General features: G+C 41.5%; 1 protein-coding gene across 1 annotated transcript; it reads right to left on the bottom strand.

Moving 5' to 3' along the window:
* Nucleotides 1–3,533: 3,533 nt before the first annotated feature.
* SRSF3 (serine and arginine rich splicing factor 3) lies at nt 3,534–12,800 on the bottom strand. The gene is made up of 6 exons (XM_070584472.1): nt 12,657–12,800; nt 10,602–10,809; nt 9,174–9,308; nt 6,971–7,009; nt 6,687–6,773; nt 3,534–6,512 (listed from the first exon to the last, which is right to left on the bottom strand). The coding sequence occupies exons 2-6, from the start codon at nt 10,805–10,807 to the stop codon at nt 6,485–6,487; spliced, it is 495 nt and encodes a 164-aa protein (XP_070440573.1). The 5' UTR covers nt 10,808–10,809; nt 12,657–12,800; the 3' UTR covers nt 3,534–6,484.
* Nucleotides 12,801–13,540: the final 740 nt, after the last annotated feature.

The following is a 13,540-nucleotide window of genomic DNA, read 5'->3' as shown; positions in this document are numbered from 1 at the left end:
GTTCTTCCAGGTCAGAGTGCAGCTGCTGGTGGACAATTAAACTTTAATCACCAAGTCCACTGTCAACATCTGAGTGATCACTCACATATGCCTGCTTAACCTGTATCAGTAGATTCTTCCCCAGCAACTAAGAAATGCCGCACAATAGACTCCTAACTTGGGCCACCTGGTTTTCAAACCAGAGAAGGTGCTCTCATGAATCTCTGCAACAGTGTTGTCTGGCCATGGAATTCTTCCGGGGTGCTCCCCACAAGATTCCATTTAAAAAAACAAAAAGAAAAAATAAGTGTGCACTTTCCTCTATGAAGTTGAAAAAGTTAAATTAAAAAGCCCCCAAAGTTTAGTATTTATCAGTCCTTGTCTAAAATACTCACCAACGTCACTCTCACATTCCTAAATGGGTTAACACCACTGGGGTGGTGTCAAGACCAGGAGACCGGAGGAGCTGAAGCAACTAAGTTATAGCTTTGAAGCATGTGAACGACGAGGCGAAAAGTGAACATGGACAGATGGAATCAATGTCAATCCATCCCATCCACATTGGCACAGCTCTGTCCTCCTTGACAGTGACATTTTAGTCACATTGAACATCACTAAACATGAGGACAAAGTTAGAAAGGCCTTTGCCAAGTAACATCTTAACTGTTTAACAATTGTGGTACCTGCCCAGATGGCACATTTTGTAGATTTATATAGTATATACACCTCAGATGTGCATGCTCTGGATGTGTAAAAAGGAAAAAGCTGACAAGACACGATTAGCATTTCTAGCTGTATAAATACTCACCACATATGCCTAACTTCCTAGAAGAAAATATTTTAACAAGTTACCTCTAGAAAGACTAGGGGACGTTAATTATTTTCCAGTGTACATACAACTTACATTTTTTACCAGGAGCACGTTTTACAATTAAAAAGGCATGCCCTTAACTCCTGACAATCAGTGAATGCAATAAAATGGCATGTTAGCGCTGGGCTGAGAAAGCAAAAATGTCACAGAACATAAAACAAGGGCTTTGGTGGCAACGCTAGCCTGGGTTCTGAAGACGCCACTTGCTTAGTAGGACGAGTCACGCAAGTGCAAGGAACTTGGCTCTCTTTTACCAGTGATACTCACCTCTCGAGTGCTTCACGTCACACACAAGTCCTGCAAGATGTTTGGCAGAGTGGTACTCAAAGACAAAACTTCCTTTCCTGGAGGCCACAGCTGGCCTCTGGCCCAAGAAAGGACTTGAGGGGGCAGGGGACGGGCCAGAAAAAGAAACGGAAAATAATAATAAAAACCCTTCCTATCCTGACCGCTCCAGCTGTCTTCACTGCAGCTTCCAGTACCCCAAAAAGCAGCTACTTTCAAAAATTCAGTTCTTAGCCCTCTCCAAATTATCAGTGTTCATCTACTCCTTGCTACTTAGAGGTGGGCAATTTCTACTCCCAATCTCACTCCTGGAAGCCAATTTCACGTTAAATGGACTGCTATACACTGCCAACTGAAGTCCACCCAGGACGACCAGTTCAGTCAACTTCTTGTCCCCATTTAACCCCAGGCAGCCGGGATACACGAGCCAACCATCTCATTAGGGCAGTCCAACGCTCCCAGTTTCTTGGCCTTCCTGCCAGTCTAAAGCTGGACAAGCCATCCACACCCGCTTATCTGGCAGTATGGCTCTAATACACTAAAAATTAGACTGGGGCCAATTCATGCTTTCAATTGTTCCAAACCCTTGTAGACTTGCACACTAAACTGCTCCTGTCCTCTAAACTTGTACTTTGCGACTAGGTACTCACCCATTCCTTCACCAGCTGGTTTACACAGCCTTTCCTTATCCGTGAGCTCTGCCTTTAGTCCCCCAGCACCCTGCCATCTGACTCAATCCACCAGCTTTCCTCAGCTGCTAAGGGGCTTTCCAAAGCGCCCTCAACTAAAGATTACTTGCCACCTCACTGCAGGTCCAAGAGCCTTTTTCTTAGGCATCCAAAGCCCTAAAATGAACCTCTTAAATTATCCTAATCTAAGAGGGGTGAACACTGTTTGGTCCAAGGTCTCAACATCCTCAACTTGAACTGATGCCAAACACAAGTATTATATATTCTTTCTAGATACTGAATTAGTGTTGTGCCTTATTGCTGTACCCTATTCCCCACTAAGCAGCTGTGTCATGGACTGCCACGTGGGGAAGGTGTTACACAATAAAATTAGAGGATAAATCACTCTAATTTGTATTTGTTTGCAAAGCACTTCTTGAAACTTAAAATGGTTTCATCTAAATTTCCTTATTATAAACAAATTCTGATGACAGAAAGCCAGCTGGAATGTGTTAAATCAAAGATTTAAGCCAGCCATCTAAGCTTAAAAAGATTTAGAAATTGTTTCCTGAGGGTTGTTCTTTCAAACAACTTCTAGCTCTCAAAACTTACACGTGTTTTTTACATTGATCATTTCCTTTTCCAAATGATCAATACGAACAGCAACCCCTCCTCCTCAGAAGGGCAGCATTATAGAAGCATTCAGCGACTGCCCCCTTGGCTCTGATTTAAAGTTTTGGGGTGGGGCCAGCCCTGTGGCCACGTGGTCAAGTTTGCACGTTCCACTTCGGTGGCCCAGGGCTTTGCTGGTTCGGATCCTGGGCGCAGACATGGCACCACTCATCAGGCCATGCTGAGGCGGCGTCCCACATGCCACAACTAGAAGGACCCACAACTAAAAATACACAACTATGTACTGAGAGGCTTTGGGGAGAAAAAGGAAAAATAAAAAATCTCTTAAAAAATAAAGTTTTGGGGCTTGTCAGCAAGTAAAACAACCACTAAAGCATGCTAACTTGCCCCAAATGACATCTGAAGTCTGTACTGAAACAAAGGAGCACATTCACAAGTGAACAGGACTTTAAAGAGAGGGAACATCACCCATAGACTACTTTTCTAGAAGGCTTAATTTTGCTCTGGAAATAAAGCAAAATATTTTCCCATCTCAGGACCTCTCCAAATGATGACTAGCAAGGAAGTGAAGTATCAATGTTCCCAGAGATCTTCACTTCCTCAAGACTAAGTACATACACATAGTAACTTACAGTAAAATACTCATATGATCAGATTCTAAGACTTTAGGGAACAATCATATAATACAATGTTTTATGTAGGTCAGAAGGAACTGAGGAAAACTAAAGATGAGAAGAGTACAATGTTCTACACACGTATTTCATGTATTAATCTGGGAAACATTTTGGCTGTTGTCACATGTTCCAGATATTTAAAAAGAACTAGGATACTACATGATAAATCTAAATACCATATGAATTTCTACAATCCCAATAAGGGAAAAGTTGCATGAATAAAACTAAGCAGTTATACCACGTTTATCAAAAGACCAATTTTCAACGCTCTCTTCTCAGAACCTCACAAGTGTGCTACAGCTGAATTCTTCTGAAGCACCCAATGAATCTTCAATAAAATAGGATGAAGATAATTTGCGTGGACATACAAAAATCAAATTCAACACTATCGGACTATTTTGATAAAAATATACTCCAACCCAGTTTTTCTTCATCTACTTTAATTATAAAAATCTTTCAAGTTCTCAAAAAAATGTAAAACCAGAAGGCAACAGTCTAGTACAAAAATATACAACTGGAAGACATCATCACCAACTAGATCTGACAACTGAATCACGTTCAGGATTCTGAAAATAAAAGCATATTAAGACAAAGTGGCTAAACCAGTGGCTCTTGTATAACCAAGGAAGTTTATCACCTGGGAGAATTTTTCCAATTAACACAGGGCTAGATCACCCTGGAAAACTGAGTCAATGGGCCTGGAATTAGGTTGTGTATATTTTGAAAAATTTCTATGATCAACACCCTTCCTGATAAAGCAGCACTGTACTAGTATGAACCATGACTCTACGATAAAAAGCAAGCAGAACTTCCCGTCCCTGGGTGAATCCAATTAAAAGGGTAGAGGCGCCATCTCTAATAAAATTCTCTCTCAAAGGACTGTAAAAAGGATATAAACAGTAGATAAAAGGTATCTGCACCTCATGAAATTAAAATTTCTCTAGTTAATTTATCTTTGTCTTCACCTTTCTGCTTAAGTAAGACATGGAGGTCAAAAGTAACCCACTGTGAACTGAAAACCACAGATCATTAAATATTCTTGAAAGCATAAAAACCAATTATAATCCTTAGATACGTTTCCTTAAATTATCACCAAATATTAATAACAGTGACCTCTAGTGAGCACCTGTACTCATTACACTGCAAGTCAAAAATTTTTGTGACTTTCAGTATCATATTCAACTCAGTGTATGTTATGACAAAACTAATGGGACTTGTAATTTTAGAAATTACAGTAACTTTAGAACTTTCAATAGCCACAATCCAAATGTGCAATCTAAGGTTTTAATAATTCCTATCTTCCATATTTTTTACAAGCCATAAAATTGCGATAGGGCCTCTGGTAAAAGTGATGGTAAACTCGGACCCTAAGTCAGGCTAACTCCCGAAGGTCAACTTTCTCTCTCAGGTTCTGTATTAACCACACTATACCCATTATCTATTATCCTTTTTACAGACATCCTTCCAATTTAAGATTCTGCAAGTTGCATACTGTCAAAAATGCCTATATAAATGTCCAGCTATAAGAAAAGTGTTTTAACTATTGATGTGCTGTATTACTTTCATGACTCAAGTTATTTTGCCTTGCTTTTAGGCCACGGGGAAATGCCAAGACAAAAGGCCCAAGACAGAGCTCCCAGTACACCAACAGGCAGTCTTAAGTGTCTTCCGTAGTAAGGCTCATACTCAACCTCAACTGACACCAATTCTCCCTTGTGACACCAAGGACTCTCTTCCCTCATTGATATTCGCATGAAAGGTTAAGAAGGACCACTGGAAATATTCTTAGGGCCTACATCTTATAAAATATCCTTACAGGTTGAATTCTCAATGCAATGACTTATCTTTAATATTAAAGAAAGTCAGTAAAGCATAATCCAAAACTATCTTTAAATAGCACATTTAAGGAAACTAAGCCACAAGACTGTTGCATTATGATTTAATCTAATTGCACAAAAATTTGAAATTACAACTCCTCTGGATTTCTATGAGGAAGGTTATGCATGCCTCCATATTCAATTCTGCACTGTTACATTTGAACCATATAGTGAATTTTACATCATGATGGATCAATTTAGAATTCCCATGCAACACCTCAAATTATATAAAATGGAAGCAATTTTTAAAGCTTTGTGGAAAGTTCTCATGCTGATGATTTAAAAGCCCCTTTTTATGGGCAACTTTGGGTTATAATGTGCCAGGCTGCTATACTTTAAAATGTTGGTCACTGACTACCATGGACTTTGAACTGGGTTCTACTCCTAAAAAACGGTAATTACTAACAAACACTTAAGGTGACAACCAAAAACTCCTTTCACTTAAAAAGCCTCACTTGTGTTTCCTATAAAGTAAGATTTGTGTAACCAATTGCTTTCCACGGGACAAGAACTATGGTAGTGGGTTTGACTATTACACAATTATACTAATATTTTATTAATTCAAAAGCACTTTACAAGAAAATATAAGTATGGCTTCCAATAGGAATGTTATACCTGGACTTGGTACCAAGCTCATAGATTTTAGTTTTGCAAGGAAAAACAGGCTTTCAGGTTAAACAACAATTTGTAACCAAAACTTTAATCCCAAGGATTCTCACAAAACATATTACAAATGACAGCATGAAAAAAAATCTCGCACAGTTAACTCAAAAGTTCAGCTCTACAATGTACCCTTAAACTGGCAGGACACTGGTATCTTGAATAGTCTCAAATTTCCAAATAAAGAATGTTACAAAGAGTTATATATTCATATACAGCAATCACGTAAGGACCTTATGACCTAAAGCAAAGGTAAACTAACTTTCTTGAAACTCCTTAGATTCTACACCAACTAGACAACCTCTGCCCAGTGCGAAGACTAGTTGGATTCTTTAAAACAAAACCAAACCCCCTCCAATTTAGTTTAATGGTGCAGCTTTAATTTTTACCTGCTGCCTTGTGTTCGCAGCAACTTCTAAAGACTGATTTTTCAACTACAGCTGTACACCATATCCCAGCTATGGAAAAAGTCAGTCTTAGTTCAATTTCTGCCAGTTTTGTCTCCCTCATATTAAACATCACACTTTAGCTGGGCAGGAGTTAGAGGTTTATTATCAGTCTAGGCAAGACTAAATAAAGTTCAAAGCAAATTCAATTTTGCTTAAGGGAACATTGTAAAGTAACAACTGGTATTACATGCCTCATACGATCCATTTCAAACCATAGAGAATTACAACTTTATGTGTCACTGTTCCAAGAGACAAAAAATGTGAACAGCTAAAACATCTTAAAAATGCACCAAGCTTATGAAGTCTCAAACAAAACTTGAATTTTCTGTACATACTCCTGTCAAATGAAGTTATTTCCTGTACACCCCTCCTCTTGCAAACTGGTCTTCTATTTCCTTTCATTTGACCTAGATCGGCTAAGAAACAGAAAAACAGAAGTTATGTAACTTGGTGACACTCAGTGACAAAACATCCAAAGATTTTTATGGTAATAAAAATTACATCAAAAAGGCTTAGAAGAAGACCTATGTATATTTTTCGTATATTATGTATGCAAGGTCTTAAATGGCTCAAGTCATTAAAGATCTTACCTACGAGACCTAGAGAAGGATCGAGACGGCTTATGATTTCTCTCCCGGGACAGTGATCTCTCTCTTCTCCTATCTCTCGAAAGGGACCTAAAATCAGAAGGGAAAGAAAAATAGGGCAAACCAGGATTATACAAAACAAATTATCTCTAAGAAGTCTTTGAAAACTAAAAGCTGATTCATTCCTAAAGTCACAGGCTATTACCATTAACCAAGTCATTTGGAAAATAGGAATAGGAGAAACACTGCCATTTCTGAGAACATGGACCAAAAATGTAGTTATTTACCTGCTCCGGCTGCGGGAGAAGCTTCTCCGTCTTGGAGATCTAAAAGCAGAAACAGGAAAATTAGTCTAATTGTCAATTAGTATTTATGGCGTGAGGCATTTCCCAACTTTTCAATCTCACTGTTGGGCCCAGTGAATGTGCCGAAGAACTGGCACCCATCGTCCAAAAAAAAAAAAAAGAAAAGAAAAAAAAAAAAGGCACAGAAGGATTAAGGAACCAAAAGCTCAAGTGAAAAGCAGGTATTCCAACCATGGATTCACTTTAACAAAGAATGCTTCACAGCAGATCTGTCCAATGCAAAACTCCATGTCAAACTAACTTCACTACCCAAACACCACACCAAAATGTAGTCCCACAAGTAGTTCCAAAAACAGTACCGTAAACCAGTATTTGGAACCCATGCAAACCTATTAAGTCCATGACAAGACTTAGGTACCAGGTGGATAGTGTAATTTTGTGAAAACGCGCTAGGTGTAAATATTGATGCCATTAAGTGCTACATTAGAACTGCATTTGTGATCGTCACATTTAAGAGTGTGTTTAGGCTTATCAAAATTACCTTAGCTTGGCCCACTTCACCCCCAAAATTTTAAATTTTTGAAAACTGTTAGTAAAACCATTTAAAGGTGATAGGATTCAACAAATTTTTGCTAGAAAGGAAAGCTAAATCTGTTAGAGTTATTAAAATTTTTAGTTTGGCATCTCACACATGCAAATAAGTTTCACTTGAAGGTCTAGTTACATTATGAGTTCCCTATCACCCTTAAAAGTTTTATTCAAGCAATATATATGTACGTTACCATTCAATTATGCACAGCCAGCCTTTGATCCAGAAAAAAGAATTACTTTAAGCCGCTTACTCCTTATTTTAACCAGCAGTAAACTGTATAAGCAGGAAAAACTTACTAGTTTTGGGTTTCAACAAGCTAGAAATGGTGAGGTGAGGCTGCCGGACTGACGGCCAGGAAGAATTTGCTGAAAAGGTTTTGCCAGATGTTGCGTTGGATTTAGTTGGTTGGCGAAGGGGGTGTTGTGGATTTTTCCTGCTTTTTTGTTAGCCGAAGGCTGCTGCTGTAGTTGTTGTGAAGACATTTGGTAAATAAACAGCTGAGCTGATTGGCCAGGAATGTGTGGGCGGTCGAGGTGGCTGCTGCCGATTTGGTTAAGGTTGGAGAGAAGGCTGAGAGAAAACAGCATGCTCGGGAACCAAAGGGCGGTGCAACCTGACGACTGGCCATGCCTGGGTCATGTGAAACGACACCAGCCAAGCTGAATGGGGCGCGCTGGTCACATGACGCTGAAAGGGCTAGTTGACTGGCTAATGCAGACTCAGAGGGTGGTGAGAAGAGACATGATGGTGACTCTGTAACGGGGTTCATTTTTATTAATAGATGGACCAAAAAGCACAAAAAAAAAATGAAAAACAAGCCATCAGTACAACCATCTATTAGCTAACAAATACTCTTTATTATGATGGGCAACAGTGTGTTTTGTTTTTCAAAATAGCAAAAGGGGCAAGATTTTGAACTCTTATCTCCTAGAAGGACTTCACTCACCTGTAAGAGGTAAATTCAGTCCTATAGAAACTATTTTGGAGGTTTGAGGAGATGTGGAGTTAGCATCCAGACAATACTGCCTGGTCCAAGAACGATGCCATTTTCAATTATAAAAAAACTGAATTCTCTCCTATTTGGGTCTGAAGAACAGATGACTGGGATTACTTTTTTAGCCCCCTTTATTGGTCAGTGACTTAAGTTAGTTTCAGAATGATTTCTACTTTACCAGCAGTAACATTAAAACAGCTGCCTGTTTGATAAATATTACAATCGTGCTAACAGTAAAAAAACACATTTTTGTGAAGAGCTAGAGTTGAATGTAATGTTTGTCATTATGGAGTCAAGAAATGGAAAAAGGCCTAAACTGAAGTATAAGGGAAGACTTGGAAAGATGCAACTAGAAGATGAACTAGAAGATAGATCCAAGACAGAAGTTACTGACTACCAACATGAACAATGACCTAAAGACAAAAGCCAACACTCAGCACAACTCACATACCCCAAACTACACCCAGCAAATGTTTCATAAAAACCTCCGATTCTTCACAATTAACTTTAAAACCCACCAACAGACTTTAAGAGAAATACCTGCTCCTATTAGCTACTCCATTACACCAATACCTCTCAACACGCTATCTCTCAAGTACCTGCGTCGAGGTGGAGGACTCCTTCTCCGATAATCATCTCGAGGGCGGCGACCCCAAGAGGGAGGTGGGCCACGATTTCGACTTCTCTTTTCACCATTAGACAGTTCCACTCTTACTCGGCAGCCACATAATGTTCTAAGAGGGAAAAAAACATTATTAAATTTAAAGCAGCCCAACTGACTTTCTAAGAGACATGCATTAAAGCAAAAAACAAAGCCATTCCTAGTTAGCTTCTTCGCAAAGCACACATCTGAACGTCTGTAGAATCCTTAATACCAAACCAAGTTTTAGTTCCCTTATTTTTTCCAGTAAAGAAAACCAACTTCCTTACATTTTACTGCTCTGTTCGAGTCAGTCTGATCATTGGGCTCAATGTTAAGAGTTGTAATTTAAGTGTGAAAACCCCAGCATTCATCCTCAAAGTAGTAGCTCTAGCTCATCTGTACATCCTGTTGGGACTTCATTAGAGGTCCCAGCACCTGTTTACTGCTGTTACTACATTGGTCTCCCTCCTCCCCCCATCCCTCTCCAAGTACACAGAGCAGCCAACAGGGAAGCAGTATTCCGGCATTTGACATCACCCTCTCCCCTCAATCAACAAGAGGTGACACACAAGAAATTGCAGCTGAAGAGCAGTAGAAAAAGACAGTTATTTATCCCCCACCTCTTCACTGGTCCACAACCATTAAGTTTAGATAAGCCACTATATTCGGACAGTGATCGGGAAAAGGTAGGGCCCCGGAAAACTTTGTTTCTGCAATCTGCCTGGATAAATGACCTTTTATACAGCTTTACAGCCAAGCTTCAGACCCGTTAAGTTTTTGGTTTCATGAAATCCAACGGTTTTCAAATGCCAAGGAGGGGGAGACAGGCAACACATGTTCACTGTAAGACTCAGGTGTTACTAACCAGCTAGCTAAGAGGACATTGTAAACACAAAGGGAAATAACCGTATGATCCACACTTCCCAGGTGAAATATTTCACAACATGTAAAAGAAAGATGACGGTACAATAAACCCCATGTAACCATCACCCAGCTACAATTATCAGTTCATGGGCATTCTTACTTAAAGAGACTATTTTATTACGCAACTGTTTTAGAAACAATTCCAAAGCTGAATGCTTTGTGGGGGATTTAGATTAAAATGTTTCAACCATATTTTGGATGCAGCTATCCACCCACCAAGAATTGACTATTAAACTTAACTATTTTCTTGAACAGTCAACTGAATAAAAAGAAACTTCCTGCGTATCTTCACTAAAACTGTTGTCCTTTTTTTGATTGCAGAAAAGGTTTATGTAAATCTCCAGTAGCATCAGCTGCAGATCACCAAGAAGCCATCTCAAAGTGATGTATCTTAGAGAGTTTAAACACTAAAAACACTAACAACATATTTACCATTAGCATAAATTAATCATTAAATTACCTCCCATCTAGCTCTCGGACAGCATCAGCTGCATCTCGGGGATCTTCAAATTCAACAAAAGCAAAGCCGGGAGGGTTTCTAGCAACCCACACGCTTCGGAGTGGTCCATAATAACCAAAAGCTCGTTCCAATTCAGTCTTGTTACCATTGTTTCCAAGATTACCTACATAAACCTTACAGTCCAATGGACAGGAATCACGATGCATTTCTGTAATAAAAAAATACCCAAAATGTTAATCATTTACCCAAATAATATACACAATGAAAAATCAGATCCTCAGGAAGGAATTCCAAAATACTAAAAACTAATCAAGTAAAAGTACTAGCCGTGAAACACTCATTTCTTCCTAATCATTTCTGATAACTACCAGGAAGCCAGCACAAACTGCTAAGAAAAAATGCCTCCTTGAGAAGCGAGGGGGGAAAAACACTGGAGGAACATTTACTACAATCTGGGCACTGCATTTAGAGACTTAACCAGTCCTCTCAATTATCTCAAAAAGAAAGCACTTAGAAAAGTAGGATAACCTACTGAGAAGCAAATCGTGGAGACTCAAAAACGAAATGAAAACAATGCTGAAAATAAAACAGGAGTTAAGGCTAAATCGCTAGGAAAGTGACGCTAATGCACCTTCATAAGCAAAGCATAACCAGCTTCATTCCTCATGCAGCAAGACAAGCTGTTCATTTTAAAATATATACCTCATAGCAGCACTACTCTCGACAGCCAAGAGGTGTTGACCCAAAAGGCCGTCAGTGGATAATTAAGCACTACATTATCCATACGATGGATCATTCCGGAAAAAAGTGCTGATAAATGCAACTGATAAAGGCAAAGGTACTGACAACCGTGGGTGAACTGCAAAAACATGCTAAGTCACACAAGCCAGACACAAAAGTGCACCTATTACGATTCCATGTGCATGAACAATACTCAAAATAGGTAAATCCAGGCACAGATTAGTGGTTACCAGGGGTTGGGGCAGAGGGGTCAGGGGAAACGGGGAGCGGGTGCTTAACAGGTACAGATCTCCTCAGGGGGGAATAGAAATGCTTCGGAACTAGAGAGATGTGATGGTTGCACAACATCGTGAATGTACTAAATACCACTGAAGTGTACACTTTAAAAGGAATCTTCCGTTAATTTCACCTGGGGCGGGGGGGGGGGTGGGGGATAGGTGTGTGTTATGCCAAGAATTCACTGCACCTCGGGGGCGTCTGTTTGATAAACCTTCAACAGTGAAGGTCGCCTGGGCAATACAATCTAGTCAACTTGCCGGCCAGCTTCACCTGCCCGACAGAACAGCCTACCCCGAAATTCAACTCAAGGGCTTTTCCAAACGCCACGCACTTCTCACTCTGATCTTATCCTATTAAAAAAAACCAGCCCAGACACATCCTATCCGCGTGGCCCCACCCTGTGCCCACGAGTTCTGAGCCCCAACCACGGCTGGAAATTGCTTCCCCAAAAACTTTGCCGTGGACCCGTCTCAAGCCTAACTACGCGGGAAATGGCTGCAAGAACAACGCAGCTCAAGGAAGACCGGTTTAAAAAAAAAAAACGTGGGTTCAGGCTGCAAAAAACGGAGTCCAATTAGAACGGCATGAAAATAAAGACTGAATACAGAAATCACTTCACATGGACGGAAAGGACCAGTGTGGATGAGTGACTTGAGAAAAAAAATCCCGTGAAGCTTTCTATGAAAACGTGGGGCCCAAAGATCGAGGGGCGGAAAAAAAGGCGCCATAAATCGGAAGGCCGCAGCCCGGAGTACAACTCGGCTGCCGGCTCCCCCCACCGCTGCCGGTCAACCCTCGAGTAATCCCACAGCCCGCTTCACCCCAGCCAAGGATTCCAAACACCTCCGCTTCAAGACCGGGGGACATCCTCTGAGGGGCCGGGAGCCCCCGCCACCGCCACCGCCCCGTGCTGAACGTCACAAAATGGCGGCGGCGTCTCTTTGTCTCAATCCGGAGCCGCCATTGGGCCTGGCTCCACCTCGGCACGGTCACGTTCCATTTCCCACTTCACTCCTTCAGTCGCTGGTCTCTTACCGAGATCTTGGGATAGAAATGCGGAGGCTCAAATCCACACACCCTCGGACGGCTCTTCCCGCTCCCCTCCCGCCCGGACCCCGCAGATGCTCACGCTACCCCGGAGTCCACGAAATGGCGGACCACCGCCTTCTCCTCGCCCCTATTTATACGCCGCCCTGGGGTCACATGATTGGACGAGTTCGCCCAATGAGAGGCGGAAGAGGCCGTGACGTAGCGGCTACAAACGCAACGAGAACCGCGGTTGCCGAGAGCGCGCCGTGGCTGTGCCTCTTGGTTCTTGGAGAGGTGCGCTTCCGTGCTCCGGTGGCCTCGGGCCTGGCGCTCCCTCGGGTGTCGTTCCCGCCTTGCCGACCTCCAAGTTACTCTCAGTCCCCTCTCCCTCATCTCCGAATAGGCTGGGGTTTAATAACACCTCCACCGTCACTCCCAAACCCTGATACAGCCATGGCTCCTAGTAAGATTCAGGTGGTGGATGAATTCGTCAATTACTTCATCCTCGTGAGCGGTTAGGCTGGAAATCAGACCATCGCGTTTGCAAATATGCTTCACTGTAGCTCCCAAGGTCACTGAGCTGTTTGTGACCGAGCTACTATCACACTATTCCCGCCCAGGTCCCACACTTAGGGAATAGCTCGATCCTGGGAAGTGCCCGCATCTGGCTGCTTTCCCGCCTCTCACCCAAACGGCGGGATTAGGCAGAGACGGTGGCGTCATCATCCTGGACTCTTAAAATGTGTGATAGAAAATCAAAAGCAAGTGAGACCGGTCAGGCCATCTGGAAATTATCACCTTTAGTAAATAACAGTAAAAGGAAGCTCCTGAAAAAGATCGAATTTAAATTCTGGGCCCCCAAACAAATGCCAGGCACGGCACCTCTGGCC

Source organism: Equus przewalskii, chromosome 19 (assembly GCF_037783145.1).
Source record: "Equus przewalskii isolate Varuska chromosome 19, EquPr2, whole genome shotgun sequence".
Lineage (NCBI taxonomy): Eukaryota > Metazoa > Chordata > Mammalia > Perissodactyla > Equidae > Equus > Equus przewalskii.
Note: the sequence above shows the minus strand (reverse complement) of the source record. Positions and strands in the feature narration are given on the sequence as shown.